Source organism: Eubalaena glacialis, chromosome 16 (genome assembly GCF_028564815.1).
Source record: "Eubalaena glacialis isolate mEubGla1 chromosome 16, mEubGla1.1.hap2.+ XY, whole genome shotgun sequence".
Taxonomy (NCBI): Eukaryota; Metazoa; Chordata; class Mammalia; order Artiodactyla; family Balaenidae; genus Eubalaena; species Eubalaena glacialis.
Genome location: NC_083731.1, coordinates 65,178,730 through 65,198,926, shown reverse-complemented (window position 1 = coordinate 65,198,926; position 20,197 = coordinate 65,178,730). Strand labels below are relative to the sequence as shown.

General features: G+C 41.8%; 1 protein-coding gene across 2 annotated transcripts in view; it reads left to right on the top strand.

The window, feature by feature from the left end:
* The window catches only part of VWA8 (von Willebrand factor A domain containing 8), a 364,541-nt gene extending 350,088 nt beyond the window's left edge, over positions 1-14,453 (top strand). For both annotated transcript variants that reach the window (XM_061170620.1, XM_061170619.1), the window contains 3 exons: positions 10,258-10,356; positions 11,153-11,391; positions 13,447-14,453. In XM_061170620.1, coding sequence (XP_061026603.1) covers positions 10,258-10,356; positions 11,153-11,391; positions 13,447-13,555 — 447 coding nt within the window. In that variant the 3' untranslated portion in view covers positions 13,556-14,453. The remainder of the gene's footprint in view (positions 1-10,257; positions 10,357-11,152; positions 11,392-13,446) is intronic.
* The last annotated feature ends 5,744 nt before the right edge of the window (positions 14,454-20,197 follow it).

Below are 20,197 nucleotides of genomic sequence, written 5' to 3'. Positions count from 1 at the left end.
TCCAACAAAAGGAGAAAACTCTGAAGATTTCACAAAACAAGCTCTTTGAGAAAAAATGGTACTTAGATGGGTATCTGGAGGGATGGGAAAGGGAAGACAGGACGGGAGAGGACTGCAAATTCCTCATTACGACCATGGCCTTTAGAGCTGAGGTCACCTCGCAGGTCATTCCCTCCAGTTTCCTCATTCCTCAGACAGGAAACTGAGACCCAGAAACATTAAGGGCTTTGCCCAAAGTCAGAAGGCTAGTTGGAGACAGAATAGGATAGAGCCCAGGTCTCTTCTCCTTGTTTTCCCTTTTTTGTTTTGTTTTTAAACATTCCCCTTTATTTCCAATTTTTTTTTATTTTAATCTACAAAAAAGTTGAAAAAACTGTAAAATGAACACCCATATGCCTTTACTTAGATTCACCAAGTGATCATTTTCTCCCCTCGTTTGCTTTATGTTTCTCTCTAAATACACAGTCTTTTTCTTCTCTCTGATCCATTTGAAAGTAAGTTATAACTATCATAATACTTTACCTCTAAATACTTCATTATGCTTCTGCCAAGAGTAAGGACATTGCCTAAATGATCTCAATATCTCAATGAGATCTCAATGATCTCAACCATTATCACGTCTAAGAAAATCATCAATAATTTTATAATATCTTATAATATCCAATCCATGTTCACTTTTCCCGACTATTCCAATGGTTGCCATCCTGGGCTATAGAATATAAACCATCCCAATAGTGTCTAATTATTTTTCCCCCTACAATCTGGGATCCAGTCAAAGTCCTCACCTTATTTTTGGTTATAATGTCTTGTTAGCCTCTTTTAACCTGTAGCAGCCGCCTTTCCTACCACTACCATTCTACTTTTCATGATGGTCACTCTCTTGAGGGTGTAGATCATTTGTCTTGTAGAATATCCCTCATCCTGGATTTGTCTAGCTGTTTTCTCATGGTGCCATTTACCTTGTCTCTATATTTCCAGAACTCCTAACAGGCTTTCCCTCACAGCAGCTACCCTGGAGACTCTGTAAGATCTTCCCACCATCCCTGCCAACATAACTAAGATTTTGAGTGGCCACAGGCTATCCAGGCTCTGCTGGGGCTCGCCAGGCCTCCTTTGTATAGGGTGAGCAGGTGGTGGGATGGAACCTACTTGCATTCTGCGAGAACTTTTCCTGTTTATAATGAAGTATTTTGAGGTATAAGTAATGGGTACACATAGTACAAAGTGTAAAAGGCACAAAAGGAGTCAGAGTGAAGAGTCAGCCCCCGCTTCCCCCTCTCAGTTCCCAGTTACCCTCCCTGCTGGTGACCACTGTTGATAGACTTTCTTGGTGTCTTCTCAGAGACATGTGATGCATATACATCAAGTGACAGAGTACCGTTCACTCTGTTCTGTGTCTTTACACTATACGATCTTATCCAACTCGTTTCATCTCTCTGTACTTCAATTTTCTCATTTTTGAAGGAAGCGTAAGGACAAGGAGTAACTAATGAAAGTACGTCACTTACTCAGCAAATATAAAATGAGGCACGAGCAAATGACAATTTTAGGAGCTCCTAGTGAAAAATGTATATTCCATAGCCCAGGGTGGCATCACATGGGGTGTCACATGTTAGGAATTCAGCAGTGTATGCTGAGACTCCCCACTCCCCAGTTCCAGAAAGTTCTTCATGTTGTCTTCCTGTAGTTATCCCTCCGTTGTAAAGCTGTCTAGTCTGTATTTGCTTTGAAACATTCAGAAGCCACTGGCCTGGCCTGCAGGTCTGGACTCTTCCCCACAGCCTCTCTCTTGGCATCTGCTTGGTGTTCTCTTTGGCTTGGGCTCAGCTCCTGGGCTCTGGGACATTAGAGTCCAAGTCCAGGAGGCTCATTTGGAGGCAGCCTCCACTTTTATTCCACCTTAGCATGACCCATGAGCAAGAATTACTGAGAAGGAAAGGACCCTTGAGCAAGAATGACTGAGAAGGAAAGGTAATTCAATGGCAGAACACATTTCAAAGGCATCTGGAGTTTTTTAGGTTTCTCATAATTGTTCTACCCACTAAATTCAATTATTCTCAAGAAGAGCATTTACAGTAGGCTTAAGACAGGAGCAACATTATTTGCTAATAATCAGCATAAAGTCCTCTAATCTTATGATCTGCAGAATTTTTGATGGTCACATAGCACTTAAACGCTGGTATGAAAAGTGGAACGGTAACGGTTACGGGAACCATGTCATTTAAGTCAGGAAGCATTTTTTTCCTTTACCTTCATTCCAGTTTGTTCCTCTTGATGTCTCCAAGCCCCTGGGAATGTTTTCACTGTAACCTTAAAGTAGACCTCTTGTGCAAAAGCTCTTAATGCTTTATTTTTTTTTCTTCAAAGTATTTAATAACACCAAAAGTTAGGTGTTTCTTCACTGAGCATTCAAATAGTGACACTGGAAAATAGGTTTATTGAGTTATTGAGAAATTGGACTTTGAAAAAAAACTTCAAATGTATTGTTTCTATGGAGACATATAAACCACTTCTAAGGTCATGGTTTCCTAACAGAATTTTTTTTTTTCTTTTTTTTCGGCTATGTGGCTTGCGGGATCTTAGTTCCCCAACCAGGGATTGAACCCCGGCCCTCGGCAGTGAAAGCGCCGAGTCCTAACCACTGGACCACCAGGGAATTCCCCCAACAGAGTAAAAGGATCCCTTGAAGGATGTTGGAGGGCAGAGGTGTGTGGGCAGCACTTTTTACCCCTTCCCCCTACATCCCCAATTCAACCAAAATAATTCCACTTATATTGATATTGCATGACATTTCACAATCTGGACTTTTGTGCAATATTTCGTTTGGAGAAAGAGTTCCACTGCTTAAAAAAAATTTAGAGTTAGAAAACTGCTATTCTAGGACCAATACTGGATTGTTATTTCCTACAGACTCTGGGGGCTTTGTTTTTGGAAAAGCCTTCATCAATCCTCACTTAGATTTGGATGATTCACTCCCTTGACAGAAGAAAACAAGGCACAGGTGTTCCTACAATTAAGTGAAGCAGACTTTTTCGTTCCATTTCTTGGATGTGCCTGTTGAATTTTCATAGAGCCTTGGGAGCAGAAATGATCTTGGAAATTATTTTCACCAACCTCTTTGTTTTAGGATGAGGAAATCAAGATGCAGATCCCAAGGTCATACAGCTAAACTGTAAACAGCCAGAATGTCTGACTCCCATTTCAGGGCCTTTCCTTTGTTCACGTTTTATCCCTTGTTCTTGCAGCCATCTTATTTCTGCCCAATCAGTATATTTACAAAGCTGTAATTTAGGAGTAAATAGACCATTTACATAAAGTATTCTGTCTTCTCCTCCCCTTAGCGCTCCATCATCCAAAAGAGGTATACTAGACATACTTTTCTCAAAGATATCTTGGTCGGAAAGATGTGGAAAGATGTGACTCACAAACCAGCACCGCTGGGAAAAATTCCTTCTATCAAAAATGTAGTTCAGCATCTGTAATTCACCTTTCCCCAATGTCTCAGGCATGTTTCAAATGTTTAGAAATGGAAATCAATCATCTTATCAGGCTCAGGCTTTGAATAAATTTTTTTATTTATTTTTTTTGGCCGTGCCGCATGGCTTGTGAGATCTTAGTTCCCCGACCAGGGATTGAACCCAGGCCAATGGCAGTGAAAGCTCTGAGTCCCAACCACTGGACCACCAGGGAATTCCCTGAATAAATTCTTATTGCTGCTTGAAGGTAGGACCAAAGAAGGGTGTACAGACTTCTCTGAATCCATTCAAAGTTAAACACGAGTTCAGAATTGACTCAGTTGTAGATGTGGAATTATTGGCCAATCCAACTATTCAAAAAGCCTAAGTAGAGATTGAGAGAGGGCGGAGGGGCAGGGGAGTAGTTAGGGAATGGTTATTTCTCTATAGTAAAAGCATTGGACTTAGGGTCAGAGCACCTGGGTTTGAATTCCACCTCTGCCAGCACTAGATCTCTGACCTTAAGAAAATCTGTTAATCTCCGAGCATCGATTTTTTAATTTGGGAAATGATGTTAATAACACCCACCCCAAAGGTGTGGAGAGAATCAGAATGAAATGAGATATACAGAAGCACTTTGTAAACCATAAAGGATGGTATGAATGTTGACATTATACCCATGAAATGTATTGTCCGATCCTTTCAATGACCCTGTGAGGTTAGGTGAAACAGAGATTATCCCTACGGGTCAGAGAGGTTAAGTGATTTACAAGCATACAATGTTAGAGGTCATCTAAACCAGCATTTAAGGTAGAAACAAGATTTGGAGGGGTTAGGTGACTTGCCTGAGGTCGAAACCTTGTTAAAGTCAGAGCTGAGTCTAGAATCTTTGACCTTCAGAACATTGTTCTCTTTACATTAACTTCCATAAGAAGAAAGGTTAGCGAACTAGTACCGTAGATTATTGACTATACCCTAGAATTCTATTGGCACATCTCTTGACCTTTTAAATTATATTTACCTTCTAATCCTTTGCTGCCGGCTGTCAGCAGTGCCACCTGAGAATGGTGTGTTTGTAGGTCTAGAAGGAGATTCGAATTTCACACATCATCAGGCTTCCAAAATAGCCTCAAATGATTCTCTTACTTACTTAAAATATAGATAAGTAATAAAACATAACTTCTCCTAAAGTTAGCAAATGATTATCCTTCCCAGTAAAAATTTAAACACAAATCTTATTCATAAACATCCTAGGAGCTCTTTGTTTGAAGCAAAGCTTTCTCTGCCATCTAAGTATTATAAATCATCCTAATCTGATGATAAATCTTTGTGTCTTGCACTGAAACTCAGCATTTGTTTTCATTTTTCATACCTTTCTCTAAACAAATGAGATTTTCAAAAGAAAATATAGCAAAAGGGCATTTAAACAAATTTCTAAATCAAAAAAAGTATTAAAATTGGTCCTCTCTAGTTGAGGCTTTTCTTTACTGCTGTGGTTTAATGCTTATGTTGGATGTTAAATGCAAGACTCCACGGAGATTTAAGGGATGCTCTGAAAAGTGCAGAAATCATGATCATAAAAATTTTGAGCTACCCAGAAAAAGTTATGATCTAAATGTCAGGTGGTTGATAACAACAGTAAGGTTCTTGTTTAGTGACCCCTATGATTCCTGCCTGGAAGCAAGCTTGAGACCCTATCAGGTCTGATTTGACAGTGGTCACGGCAGGAAGCAGACTGGGTGAATGGCAGAAGCAGACGTTAGAAATACTAACTACTAATAAGTATAATTCATATACTTTTTCCTTTAACCCAGGCAATTTTGAGGATTAGCTCTCTGTAAAACGTGTTGGGATCCTTGGAGAGCAGATACTAGATAATTATGACATAGAAGGATTGTTTTTCATGGAAGCTTAAAATGATCTACAGTAACACCAGGGAATGCTCCACATTTGGATGTACTTTGAATTCCTCTCAAGCAGTTTATTTACTTTGGGCACAGAAGAATCCCCAAGCCCATCTGGAAGATGAGAACCAGAGCCTGCAAACCATTTTATAAGCCCCATCCTGTCCTTTAGGTGTGTCTTCTCAGCCTTTGCAATACTAACTAGGCCCAGACAAAGGCAGATCCTTCTGCAAATTGCACTCTCCTTACTGCAAATAAAGGAAGGAAAAAAAGGAGGAAAAAAAAGGAAGGAAGAAAGGAGGGAGGAAGAAAGGAAGGTCTGCAACTCACCTATCTCATTTGCCTGAAAAAGTATAAGATGTTTTTTTTCTCCTGGGCAGATAATTAAATGGTAGATGATAGATGGATCAATCAAATGGTAGATGGGTTTGTGACTAAAATATTTCTGGAGTGTTCAATCAGTCTGTTTTTGATAAAGGGCATCCAACAATTCATTTGACTGCTATTTGTTTAATAATTAACTAGCAACATTTTTCCTTGCAGTAACCAGTTATGTCAACCCTGTAAGCAGACCACATGGTCAAATATTTATTTATATAGTGTCACCCATGGTCATCTGGTTAGTAAGAACTTTAACCATCAGTTAAAGGGAAAGAAAAAGTCTAATATATATATATATATATATATATATATATATATATATATATTTCAAGGAACTGATCTTACCCCCTTACGTGTAAGATTCCCGTTTAACAGATTACTTCACCAGCCCCCTAATGAAAGCAGCCTGCCTGGCACCTTCTCAGGAGAACTTGATTCTTGGCTCAAAACGTTCCTGCCGTGACTATTGTCAAATCAGTCTGGACAGGGCCTGGCACATGTTTCCGTGGAGGAATCGTGCAAGTTTTCTCCACATCCGTGCCAGTCCTCGCACTGAGCCTGTGGTGACCTTGGTCAGGCATATACTGAAGCCAGCACTCCCCTATAGTAATCCATCGTCCAGAGCTGTGCCGCCTTTAGGTTTCAAGCTTTGCTACCTTTTCACTACGTTGACAGCAAACTGTACATAGAGTTTCTTTTCATATATGGAATTTGTTACATCCCTGGAAAGCATTTACTGCCGAGCTTTTTTAATGTGTTGGTAAATTTCTCTCATAATTCTTTTGTATTTAAAAACAAACACCCTAAAACCAGGCATAGAATAATGTCCCTGGCCCCTGCCCAGGGCCCCACTCTGGCTCTTCTCTGGCCATGCCCCTACCATCGGGGGAGGAATCTATGGGGCCAAGGGAACAAGCCCACTTAGAGCTTTTTCTCTAGATCATGCTCCCAGTTCCTGGGATCCCCAACTATCCTGATCGGGTGACCCCAAGTCTGCTCGTTGGGCCTCTTTCTTAGGTCCATCTTTCTGGGGCAGACTGGCCAATTGTGTGAGCACCCAGAGCTGAGGATGACTGAAGGATGTGATGGCATGTGGACGTGAGGACTGGGTGTCCACACACGTGCATGTGAGGCACCTCGTGGTGGGGGACAGAGCCAGCTACAGAAAGAGAAGGGCGTGGGCTGCAAGCCAGGGGCCAGGACTACCCACACAGCCATGTTCTAGCACAGAGCTTCGAGAATCCAAGTCTTCGAAATTTGACCCTGGCTCTCCAAGTCATTATAATGTATGTTTATCAAAGTTGGAGGACAGAACATATTTTATTTAACAATTTGTATAGCCTGATTTATAGCTTTCAAATATTTAGACATCCTATACGGGCCTTCATTTGTCCACTTACTTCTTCAATTACACACTTGTCTCTGTCCACTCTCATTCTCTCTGCCTTCCTTTTAGTCTCAGAAAAAGGAGTGTCCTCCCTCCCTCTCCAAACTTGACACTCTGACTGTGACCCTGATCTCTTTCCCCACTGCCTCCGCTCTGCTGCCTATAAAACGCAGTCACCTCTCCCCCAATACCCATCTAGCTGCTGTTCTATTTCTCTTTCTTATACCACAAACCTTTCACTGAAATTATCCCCACAAAGGTCACCATTGATTCTGATGCCCAGAAGTCATTAGTCACCATTCTCCTTGATGGTTATGGTTAGCGTAAGTCAGCACAGTTGCACAGCTGCTTCCGAAACCCTACACGCTGATTTCCAGGGCCATCCCGGTTACCTGCATCTGCCATTGCTCTTCTTCCCTCTGCCCTGTGTCTTTCTTCCACCCCAACAAGGATACTCCCCAAGGCTCAGTTGAGGGGGTCCTTTGCTCTTCTCTCTCTATGCATTTGCCCTTGACAGCTGCACCTCTCCCTCCTGGGGATGCCGGCCAAGTTTCAGACGACAAGAAATAAGTTTCTTCTCTGGTATCTCCCTGAACGCACGATTCCAGCATGTCTAGAATGGAACTCATCTTCCCCAAGTAACCCGACTGCCTTCTGACTTCTTATTTTTGCATAAAAATTATTGCAGCAGAAATTTTTCTACTTTTCATTTTTCATACAACGGTTTCAGTTATGTTATGGGTTGGGTTTTTCTTCAGCTAGCTTGGGCTAACCACCATTTATCACATGAGTGCTGGGAGAAAAAAAATGCATTCCAGCTTCCAAAGAGCTTATTTGTAAAAGAATGTAGCCCACATGGGAAAGGAAAGCTTCTTAATGCCCCAACTTGATTGCAAACTCTCTCAAAATATTTCAGCAATTAACAGACCAGGCCCACTCATAGATACTAAAATGCGTTAAGATGAATAAGATACAGCCTTGCCTTCAAAAACCTCACCAGTGGGCTTCCCTGGTGGCGCAGTGGTTGAGAATCTGCCTGCCAATGCAGGGCACACGGGTTCGAGCCCTGGTCTGGGAAGATCCCACATGCCGCAGAGCAGCTAGGCCCATGAGCCACAATTACTGAGCCTGCGCGTCTGGAGCCTGTGCTCCGCAACAAGAGAGGGTGTGATAGTGAGAGGCCTGCGCACCGCGATGAAGAGTGGCCCCCGCTTGCCACAACTAGAGAAAGCCCTCGCACAGAAACGAAGACCCAACACAGACAAAAATAAATAAATAAATAAATAAATAAAAATTAAAAAAAAAAAACCTCACCAGTTAAAAAAGAATAGACATGAAAGGGAATCATTGCATTGCCCTCAACACCTTAAGTAGTGTTTTGCTCATGGTAGGTGTTCAAAAGACAGCTGTTGATTGATGGTCAGATGGTGAATAGACAGTAGTAATTCTTAAGCATTTTGACCCATAACACTCCAAGTAATCCCTAAAATATTTTGCCCCAGACCCATACCCAGAATTTTCTTTGCAGATCCCCCAGTTGCTCAGATACCCTAAGGTCTATTCCAATCTTTATATCAGCATCACAAAAATTCTTAGAGGGAGATGGGAGGACAAGAGGGAATTTGGGGGCAAACCCCATGATTGGAGAGAATCACCTTGCCCCAATTATAGTTGCCTCAGATTCCAAACTTCTTTCCAGATTCTGTAAAAATGCTGCACCTTTCTCTCAGCTCCAGCCTTTTCTCAACAGACAGGACTTTCTCTTGTGTATTGTGAAAGAGGGAATTTAAAAGGTATTTCCTAAACTGAAAAATCTATGTCATGCACCATTAAATAGAAAAGCAAATTATAAAATCACATGGTCAACATTATCCATTAGTTAAAAATAATGTTGATGCAGACATGCATGTGTGTGAATGTGCAACCCCTTACACATATATTGAAAGGAAATTCAAGCTTAGGAACTTATACAAGGAAACATTAACAGAGGTTATCTTTGAGTAATGGGATCATGGATAATTTTTACTTTCTTCTGTTGTGTTTTTCTATAATTTCTGCAGTGACTGTTTCGCTTTTGTGTTCAGGAAAAAAGTGTGTGTATTAGTTTTCTATTGCTGTGTAACAAATTACCATAAACATAGCTTCTTAAAGCAATACCTGCTTATTAAGTCATAGTTCTGTAGTTCAGAAGTCCGGGCAGGCTCAGCTGAGTTCTCCGCTTAGGGTCTCATAAGGCTGAGACCTTATGGTCTCAGGATGAGACCTCAGGATGACCTCAGGATGTCAGCCAGGCTGGGCTCTCACCTGAAGGCTCTGGGGAGGAATCTCCTTCCAAGCCCATTCAGATTGTTGGCAGAATTTGGTTCTTTGCAGTTGTAGAACTGAGGTCCATGTTTCTGTACTGGCCCTCAGGCAGGGTTGTTCCTAGATGCGATGCTTGGGGTCTTGCTCTGTGGTCCCCACCATCTCAACCACAGATAACTCCCACATGTCAAATCCCCCCCACACTTCAAATCTCCCTGTCTTTCCCTTCTACTAATAGCCAGAAAAAAACTCTACTTTTTAAGGGCTCATGTGATTAAATTAGGCGTACCCAGATAATCTGTTTTGATCAACTCAGAGCCAACTGATTAGCAACCTTAATTACATCTGCAGAATGTTACATAACATAATCATGAGTGATATCATATTCACAGGTCCTGCCCACACTTAAGGGGAGAGGATTGTATAGGCTGTGTATACCAGGGGGCAGGAATCTTGGAGACCACCTTAGAATTCTGCCTACTACTCTGTGTGTGTGTGTGTGTGTGTGTGTGTGTTTGTGTGTGTGTAATTTTTTTAAACTCTCCCCTAAAAGTTAAGAGTGGAATTCTTGGTAGCCCCTGAAGCCCTCATCATACTTTCTACCTCCTGCTGGAAAGCAGAGATCACACAAGGAAGGACCAGAAGTGAAGGAGCCTGGAATTGTTTTGCCTTGTTGATAAACACACATCCATCTCTCTGCTTTTCTCCATGGCCATATGTTGAGCAATTCTGGGCAATAACAAACCAAAGAGTTGGAGGCTTATAAGTCTAATGACAGTTCTTTAGTGGACAGAGGCTTCTAACTCTCTGATTCTCTTGCCTATAGTATGACATCGCTGGACACTCTGGAGATGGCTACAACATTGCTCTAGTTCCAATTAACAAAATCCCCAAGGACAATAAGCAAAGACTAGAAATTCTCAAGGTAAGTACATTCAGTTACCTCTATATCACGAAAACTTCCACCAGATTCAGTAAAGGATCTTCTGGTCACTGAAAAGATTCACTGAAGAAGCAGCAGTTACAGGAAAGAAAAAGACTTTCTGTTTCACAAACATTTAAGCATTAAACTGAGAAAGCACTTATCATGCCTAAATTCCTTTTTTACACCATACAAAATTTAAACTTTGTTCCCTACATATTTTTAGGGTACTCAGGATTGTATCGGGATTCTATTCAGCCCCCTATATTTCAGAAGGAAAAGAATGACTCCTTCTAGAGTACTCTCTAACCCAAATTTTATGTATTTCGTAGTATTTTCTAACAATAAATTCAGTTTCACATACTTAGATCTACAATAGAAACACACTCACCGTGATTCTAAAGTAAATTTCCTCCCTTGCTGTTGATGTAAGTACAATGTTTAGTGTTGTAATTTTGTTTATTGGAAACTCAACCCATTCCTTATTTTTCTTCTGTGTCATCTCCATTCTCCAGTGTGATACCAAGTTTCATATTTTCTTACATTTTCTCACTTTAAATGGCAGCTTGAGCCTTAAAAATCTGTGCCAAATGGGATAGTTTTGGAACATTTCCTGTTTTTAATGAAAGTCTTAACCACATTCAAATATCACTGTGTATTGTTGTCACACTAAGGTGCAAATTAAATAGAACTCACTCAGAGTATTTGTGCTTTCTCATTGTCAATAGAAAAATCATCACATTTGTTAAAAAAAGGAGCTTCTCATTCATGGCCTTTGTACGATGTCTCTTCCCCCCAGACGATGCACGCCCACGCTCAGTTCTGCATGAGTGGGGACCACACATTAGAGGGGACAGAACACGCCATCAAGGAAATCGTCAAAGAAGAAGCTGACGAGTACTTTGTCATTGTCTTAAGTGATGCCAACCTGTCACGCTATGGAATACATCCTGCCAAGTTTGCCCAGATCCTGACAAGCAACCCTCAAGTAAATGCTTTTGCCATTTTTATTGGATCTTTAGGTGATCAAGCAGCCAGGTAAGTGTCATCCCAGGATGCAGCAGGGGGCAGGGATGGAGATACTTGAGTACCTGACACATGCCATTTCATGGGCTTCCCATCATGAGGGGCAGTGGCGGGGGGAGGGTGGGAATGGAGGAGAAACAGAAACCAGAGTCGCTGCCCTCAAGCAGCTGAGAGTCTAGGTGAGGGGATGGGACGTTCTAGCTTACATTTGGATGAGCAATAATACTTTAAGTTATTTATTTTTCAGTTTATATTTAAACTAACCAACAATAAAATAAATAGCAAATTGATTTGTCCACCAATAAATTAAACAGTACTTTATACATTTTGCCTTTTACATCAAGGTGCTAAGCTCAGTTCTATTCAGTTCATGCTCAAATCATATTCAAAGTAGCAAACATCTACTATTTTCCTAGGATCAGAGATTGGGTGTCTGTGTCTCCACATTGTATGTAGACAAACACACACATATATGTAAATAATACCTAATATGTGTGTCTACATATTTATAGACATAGATAGATCATCTTCTTTCTTATATTTCTCCTTCATGTATGTCTGTAATTATAGTAAGATGCTGCACTGAATATGCTGAATATTCAGTAGAGAAATTTATGGTCAGATAATAAATACCATTGTGGATCGTCTGAAAGGAGAGATCTGGAAACACTTTTATTTCTTAAACACACTAACATTTATCTTTTTGAATTATAAACAGGAAGACTCATGGTTTTTCTCTGCTTAAAGTACTTGTAAGAAGCAGAAAACACAATTGAAAGTATATCTCCTCAAAAAAAAAAAAATCCTGCCTCCACACAAAAGGCCACATACCCTTTTGTTACTCTACCTCTTTTACCTGTCACACCCTGTGGTACAGAGTCCTACAGACTAGGAGATGTTTTAGTGTCCAAAGTGCTGACATATTTTTCTCTTCCTTTCGCCTTGCTGCAGGATTGCAGAGTATGGCTAAGAACAGACTTAATATCACGTAATTACAGTCACTTTATTACACCTGACTTTGCATTTTTCTCAGTTGTATGTGTTAGCCTCTTCGAGGACTTCCATGTCCTCAGACGTAAACCGTGCCTTTTCCACTCAGGCTGTCTTCAGGACCAGCCCAGGATGAATCAAACGGCAAGCTCAACAAATATTGGTTGAGCTGAAATAGCTATTTTGTCTTTCTAGTGAACAGATCCTGTTTGAATACTTAAGAAAACACAATAATACCCTTGTGGTTTCCTAGGGAAATGATCCAACATCCACTGGCAAAAGATATGTTGCAGAATTAGCTGGTCTACTGGGCATGCCAAATGTATGATACTACACAGGATGGTGGACTTTTATTAAATGTCATTCCAAAACCAAACTTTGTTGGCACAGTGAAAGGAGGCGTTCTTTTGGGTAGAACTGTGTCTTGTACTTATATTGCCTCCAAAAATGGCCCTTTGTTCCAAATGATAAATTGGCATTTTAAAAAATTATCATAAGCCTGTATAACCTCAGTGTCATCAAAACAGCAATTGCATAAGTCAGATTACATTTCACATTGTATGATGTGGGGCAAAAAAGAGAGAGAGAGAAAGAGCGTGTGAGAGAGAGGAAGAGAGAGGAAGAGAGAAAGAACCACTTGGGGTTTGGCTGGGCAACGTTTTTCAAGACCTGTTTTCTAAGGCAGGAAAAGCAGTTAGAAGTACAGGGTGAGGCCAACACGTTCAATGGATCCAGGTGAGCTAGTCCCAGATTGGTCCCTAGGGCTCCGTTCTGTCCAGGGAACATAAAAATACCAGGAAACTATAGTAATAAAAGGGAGAGAATTTTTTCTTTGCAAATTCGCTGATTTTGTCACTGAAAAGACCTTTCTTTCGGTTCAGTGCTTTCAGTGTGCCTCTCCCTGTAGCTGTTGTTGCCTAGTGACAGCGGGTTCCACTGCAGGCAGGGGCAAGGTATTAAAGAGTGAAAACTTCCCTTCCTAAGAAACCATTCGGATGCTGAGGTTTGCAGGGGCAGGAGGTGGAAGGGGAGCCCTGATTTGCAATGGTAATTTTCTTTCCCCATCCATCCTGACAGGCTTCAGAGAACTCTACCAGCTGGCCGATCTTTCGTTGCCATGGATACCAAGGACATCCCTCAGATTTTACAACAGATTTTCACCTCCACCATGTTGTCCAGTGTTTAAGAAGTGCCCTTTATCATCCCGATGACCCTGGGATTTGAAATAAGCTAGGAAGAAAGAGTATTCTGAAGAAAAGAAGAGGTCTATAAAGTGCCCCCGAGTGATGACTGGATAATTCTGGCATTCCCGGGCCTTCTTGCGCTTGCTAAGTATTCAGAGTTCAGAGAAGCAGCCAGAGCGAGGCCCGTGCATGGAAATCTACAACCATTGATGGGTTTACAAGTCATTAGAGGAAGCGAGTTGACCTGCATTATACAAAAGGTCAGGGTTAAGGGAAGGTGGTTTGAGAACTATGGTGCGTGGTCTGTTCCCAAAAACCTGATGGAAAGAGTACCTTGCTTTTGCCTTAACACAGCACCTGGTCACCTAGGATAACAAAAGTGACCCCAGCAAACTAAGCCTTTGATGCCACATTCTGACACTGGAATACAAGTCTGTGCAAACCCACCCAATCAACTCCTCTTCAATAATTATTTTTATTTTCTCCTCCACTCTGTATTGCCCAACAAAAAATGACTTTACAGTATTTAACCCACTGAAAAGTCCTTTCAATGGCAATATTCTATAAAAGGTTGGGTTTTCTCAATAATTTCATTTTCTTAGCCAAAACCAAAAGGAATCAAAAGATCCTTGGATTGCTTCCTTTCCCACGTGACTTTTGAAAGGTTAAATAATAAGGAGCAAATGTCCTATTCTCCGTGCTGCTGGGATTGGAAGGATGTCTTGCCTTGAGTTTCCTGTTTCTTCTCCTTCTTTAGTGCTCCTCAAAAGTTTCACACTCCTCCGTTTTGGTGTCCAAAATGTAATGCTCAAAATAACAAATGCTTATGTTTTTACATAAAGCAAAGTAAAAACAAGGCAGTATGTTTGAACTGAATGGTAATGAGATTTCTATAGCTATAAATATATATATATATATATATATATATTTAAGCCTCATTCTTTTTTTTTATTCCCACTCTCTCTTGGGCTGACCTTTACTTATCAATAGACTCGATGTCAGTTTTTTTTTAATCAAATGCTCCAGCAGAAGTCAGTCTCTTTCCAACCATATAATAAGTTTCTCTTCACCTTCAATGGTAAAGTCCAAAATGCTGGGGGCACCACTGTGTCTGTGCTTTCATAAGACAAGTTGGAAAAATTAGTCTTGTTAATGATGGCAAGTTATTCACCCATACATAGTGGGAATTGTACGATTCATTTTACTTTAACTATATGAAAGAAAAATAGATGGCACCCATTTGTTTCACCAATCTATCTCCCTATCAAAGAAATAAAAGCAATCAGATTTCCAGCGCAGTTTTGCCCAGCAAGTTTGCGTGGCTTGTCTTGTTTCTCTAGACAGATGCTTGCTTTGTGTACTGAATCATCCAATGATGCAAACGATTTCAATCCAAGAAGTATCTTTAAAAATGCAACTGCAGGGCTTCCCTGGTGGCGGAGTGGTTAAGAATCCGCCTGCCAACTCAGGAGACACGGGTTCGAGCCCTGTTCCAGGAAGATCCCGCACGCCGCGGAGCAACTAAGTCCGTGCGCCACAGCTACTGAGCCTGCTCTCTAGAGCCCACGAGCCACAACTACTGAAGCCCACGCGCCTAGAGCCCGTGCTCTGCAACAAGAGAAGCCACCGCAATGAGAAGCCCCTGCACCGCAACGAAGAGTAGCGCCCACTCGCCGCAACTAGAGAAAGCCCGTGCATAGCAACGAAGACCCAGCTCAGCCAAAGATAAATAAAATAAAAATAAATTTTTTAAAAATGCAATTGCATTAATAACAACAGTAATGATAATGATAAGAACGGCAGCTAGCATTTACTGATTACTATGTACCAGGTATGCTAAGTGATTTCATACATTATTCCATTCAATCCTCACAACAGTGCATGTAAAATAGGTATTTTTTAACCTCATTTACAGATAAGGAAAGTGAGGCTCAGAGAACTTAAATCACTTTCCCAAGATTCCCATTTCTAGAGTATTGACTAACTACTCATTGTACTATTAACTTCCTCATTTTACAAAGAAGGAAACTGAGGCTTAGGGAAATTCAGGAAAACAGGGGCAGGGTCAGAGCTGTGACCCTGGACTGTCCCCTCTCATGCTTTATTCTTGCAAACCTAGATGTCGAGCTTTTGGTGCCTTTTTCTCCTTTCTCCCAGTGCAGTTTCTCTTCTTGCAAAATGACCACATTTCCTAGAGCTCCCTCTCCCCGGTACTCAGAAGCTATCTGCACAATTTGAGCACTTAGAGGAGGGAGTGGGGACCAAGGACATGGGACACTGCTGGAGGGACACTTCTAACCGCTCCTTCTTGGGCCCACAGCGAATTGAGGAAGTGTCCATCCAAGGGGCAGCTTAACCCCTACGGGTGCCCCTTTGCTAGAGGGTCACAGCCCCTGAAAGCCTTTGGAAGTTGAATCCAAGAGTGATTGACGGAACAGCCTTTTAATGAATCCTGCCTATGGGTAACTACCTGAGTAAGCAGAAGCCTTTTTTTTTTTTTTAATAACATGGAAAGAATGTTCTCAAGTAATTTAATTTCCCTTTCCCCACTGGCCAGACATCCTTTGCAAAAGTTATTTTTTAAAAATATGTAACTCCTGGCTTTTCTGATTTGTAAGAGGGAAGGATGATGGGGGAGGGGAGTAGAGAGTGAGAAAATGAAGGGCTTCTTTTCACTTCTTGCAATACCTAAGAAGTTGTGCCTTTATTATTAAATGCACTTAATTATAGGCCACTCCAAGCTGTTCCCAGGCCCTTCTTAGGGCCAGGACGTTATAATAAACGCATTGTGTGCCTCAGGGGGGGTTCCAGAGAAAGGCAGCTAAACCCGTCCTCAGGGAGCCCGTGTAATGCTGAGAAGGTTCATTGTGATCCCCAGCAGCCAGGAGGAATGAATGCCATGAATCGTCTCAGTAGAGGATGCGTTTTCCCCCCCGGAGTCCTTTGTGTGCTCCAGCAAAATGACCTCATCACATACAGGCGGCTCAAACGCAGCCACAAGAAGAGGGTGGGAGCAGGAGTACCAGAGCCCAACACATGTTTGGAATGAATCATTTAGTTCTTTACATTACACCCTTTCCTGTGAACTATCAGGAGGAGAAATCCATCAATGCCAGAAAGGTTTACTCTAAACAAACTTTCAGGCTTTGAGAGCCATTTAGAAGTGGTTTTCCGTGGGCAGCATTGCCAGCGTCCCTGAAGGCAGCTCCGGAGGCTCCAAACCCTCCCTCCACCTGGTGCCTTCTTGTGCCTGTCAGATCAGCCAAAATGAAATTCCTCAGGGAACAGAGCAAAGAGATATGGGACCAGGGAGCAAGAGGCATCCTCGCTTATTTGTTGCGTTTCTATTTGTTTCCTCCCATCACAATTATAAGAGATATTTCACAAGTCTAAGCTGATACCTCATGTGCCTAGACAGATTTTTTTTTTTCTGGAATTGCATCTAAGGAATAGTCAAACGTCCATTCGTATTTAGTAAACTGTACATCACTTCATCTTATTAAGAAATAAAATGTCCCCTTTTTAAAAATCATTCCAACCACTAACATAGATGGTTTTTTAAAATACTTAAATGAAGAGTCTAATTCACTACCAATTTCTGGTCAGGGTTATATCATGAAGTTCTTACCTGTTGCCTTTCCTTTACCTTTTTTCTAAGACTTGCTGTGGCAAAAGTACTACAGGTAATGGAAAGGAATTCCAAAGTTCCATCTTATAGTGGGATGATTTCCAAACTCTGGGTAGAATTAGTCAGTAGGAAGGAAGTTCTCAATGCTGCTCGGCTGTTAACTACCTGTGCAGACTTGGGCTAGTCACTCGTGGGCTTCAATTGCTTCATCTCTGAATTAAAAGGATTGGACAAAATGATCTCTAACACTGAAGTCCCATGTTCCTTTATCTCCTACAGAACTGACTTTGTCCCTTGTATGTCTTAGAGAGCCACATAATTTCAGTGTATTTTTGTCTCAACCCCACACACATTTTAGCCCCTACTGTACAGAGGATTTTGGCACGTATATCAATCGCCCTAACAAAACTGTGTTATTGAATGAATATGCATTCTAAAAGCTACATAAGCTTCATTAGAATTGGACAAGAGGGCTTTTTCCCCCCAGCAGCTGGACAGATATTTCTGTTGGATCATGATTCACAAGATTTCTGCCCATTGTCTCTTGCTTTGCATTTTGCAGCCATAAAATAAAATTCTATATCTGCTGATCTGCACAGTGGGATCAAAAAGTATCAGGAATTGGAAAACTACTGTGTGCTGAGAGCTGACCTTTGTGCCACAGCTGAACAATGTGCAATTGTGTATGTGGGTTTTTTTTTTAAATTGTTAGATCCTGTAAACAAAAATCTCCTCCAGAGGAGAAAAAAAAAAATGCTTGCCAAGCAAACTCTCAAGATGAGAGCGATTTGACACTCTTTTTTTTTTTTTTTTTGAGACTAAGCGCTGTCTGGGGCTTTCACCTTCAAACAGCGACAGCGTCCCTTCTGGCCCAGCCGTGCACATTTGCTTTAGAATGCCAGGGTTATATAATTTTAAAACTGAGTGGCACTTGTGGTATTTGGCCACTCAGAGCAAAGTATAACACTCTTTTAAGGTGGCTTGGGTCCAGAAGGTGGCGAGAACGTCATGTTCTGCTCTAAGAAATCTCATCAAGGGGCCTGTCAGCTCTAAAGAGCATGGACCACCACACATGGTCCCCCCATCCCGCCCTCAGCAGGCACCAAAGGCACCCTGACCCTTCGCTCTTCTCACGGGCTTCAGTGAAAGGGTTTGGAGCTGCCAGCTCTTCCCCTATAGGAACAACTGAAGGATTTGTCAATAAACCCTGACTCCAAAGATGATAGGTATGACCCCAGAGGAGTTCCAGAATATAAGGATTTATTGAAATTACATGCAACTCTGAAGCATTAGTAACAGTAACTGGAGCTTGACCTGGAAATGGAAGGAAACTGTCTGTCTGAATTTCCCAAAGCGAGTATGTCTGTCATGCCGGCCGGAATGTGGAGAGAAAGTAACGAGCCTGTCAAGAGTCCTTTGTGTAATTGGTCTCATGATGCCATACTTGAAGCCTTATTCGTTGAAACTTGAAGAAAAATAAAGTGTATTTACTCAGGACATTCAAGTTGGACTTTCAAATGTAACATATTAATAAATACCGATGCTAATTTATTGAGACTGACCATTTCTTCATTTCGGAACTAATAATTAAGAAGTCGTCCATCATCAGGTTCCAGGAATAGAGTGAGTCTCAACAAAGCTAGGTGGTCCATTTCCTTTTACAAAAGATTTTCTGGCCCATATGAAATTCAGCGCTGAAAATGCTGGCCCAGAGAGGAACACTTAGGGGCCAGTGGAAATAAGTGGCAACACTGGGGAAGCAGCCTGTTGACCACCGTTGGCCTTGCTTCCCAGCACGTGGGATGGGGGATGGGGGATGGGGGTGTCCCCATAGATCCCAGAGCTGGTGAGGAATCCAAGGGTCTCTGTAGCAGGCCAGGATGCCCAGATTCCAGGGTGTATGCACACACAATTAAAAGGACAAATGATGGACTACCCGGGAAGGCCTAAGGCTTAGTTAATGGACACAGGCACTGGGGAAATACAGCTGTCTGTTTTGCAGTGAACAAAGAAATGGTCTGTTATCTGAAAAGTATCCCTTAGGACCCAGATGCTTTTGAACAACTATTTTCCAGGCGGATAGAATATGCATGTCCATACATGGCAGGCTTGAGTACAAAGATGTGATATTCAATGTGTGGTGCCTGAACTAAAGCGTCTCTTTTTCTCTCTCTGACCTTTCCTACAAACTGGAGGGAACTGGAGCACTCTCTGCAGAGGTGGAAGATTGTCGCAGCTCCACAAAACCTCCTGAAAGCAGACATTCACTCACTTGGCAGGAATACAGCCCTGCACAGCTGGCCTGGCGCCTTGCCCCCTCACATCTGAAGTCTATCTTTAGAGAGGGGTTTCTCAGCGAGAGGGGCTCCCCTCTTTTCAAATACAAACAGCTCTGGGAGGCCATCCATCACACACATCTTGGTTTGAATCCCTCATTCACAGGCTTTCCTCCTAGCCCAGCTGAGATGAAGGTCCTCAGACAGTACTGTGACTGGGGGGGAGGAGAAGAAGGGGGTGAGGGACGTTTGCCACTTGGAGCATCACCCAAGCAGAGGAATGGGCCTGGGGCACAGCAGGAGGGCATGAGACATGGGCACATGGCGGGCTGTGCATTTGGTCCTCCTGAGAGCACTCACTGAAGGCTTCCACGGGTGTGCATTGGTGGTGGCTTCGTTCTCTTCCATCTTGTTTTTAATTTTTTAATATTTTTAAGGGGTTCAAGTCCTTTTTTAAAATTAATTTTTATTAGAGTATAGTTGATTTACAATGTTGTGTTACTTTCTGCTGTATAGCAAAGTGAATCAGTTATACATATACATATCTCCCCTCTTTTTTTTGGATTCTTTCCCATATAGGTCATTACAGAGCATTGAGTAGAGTTCCCTGTGCTATACGGTAGGTCCTTATTAGTTATCTATTTTATATATAATAGTGTGTATATGTCAGTCCCAATCTCCCAGTTCATCCCCACCCCTTGCCCCCTTGGTAACCGTAAGTTTGTTTTCTACATCCGTGA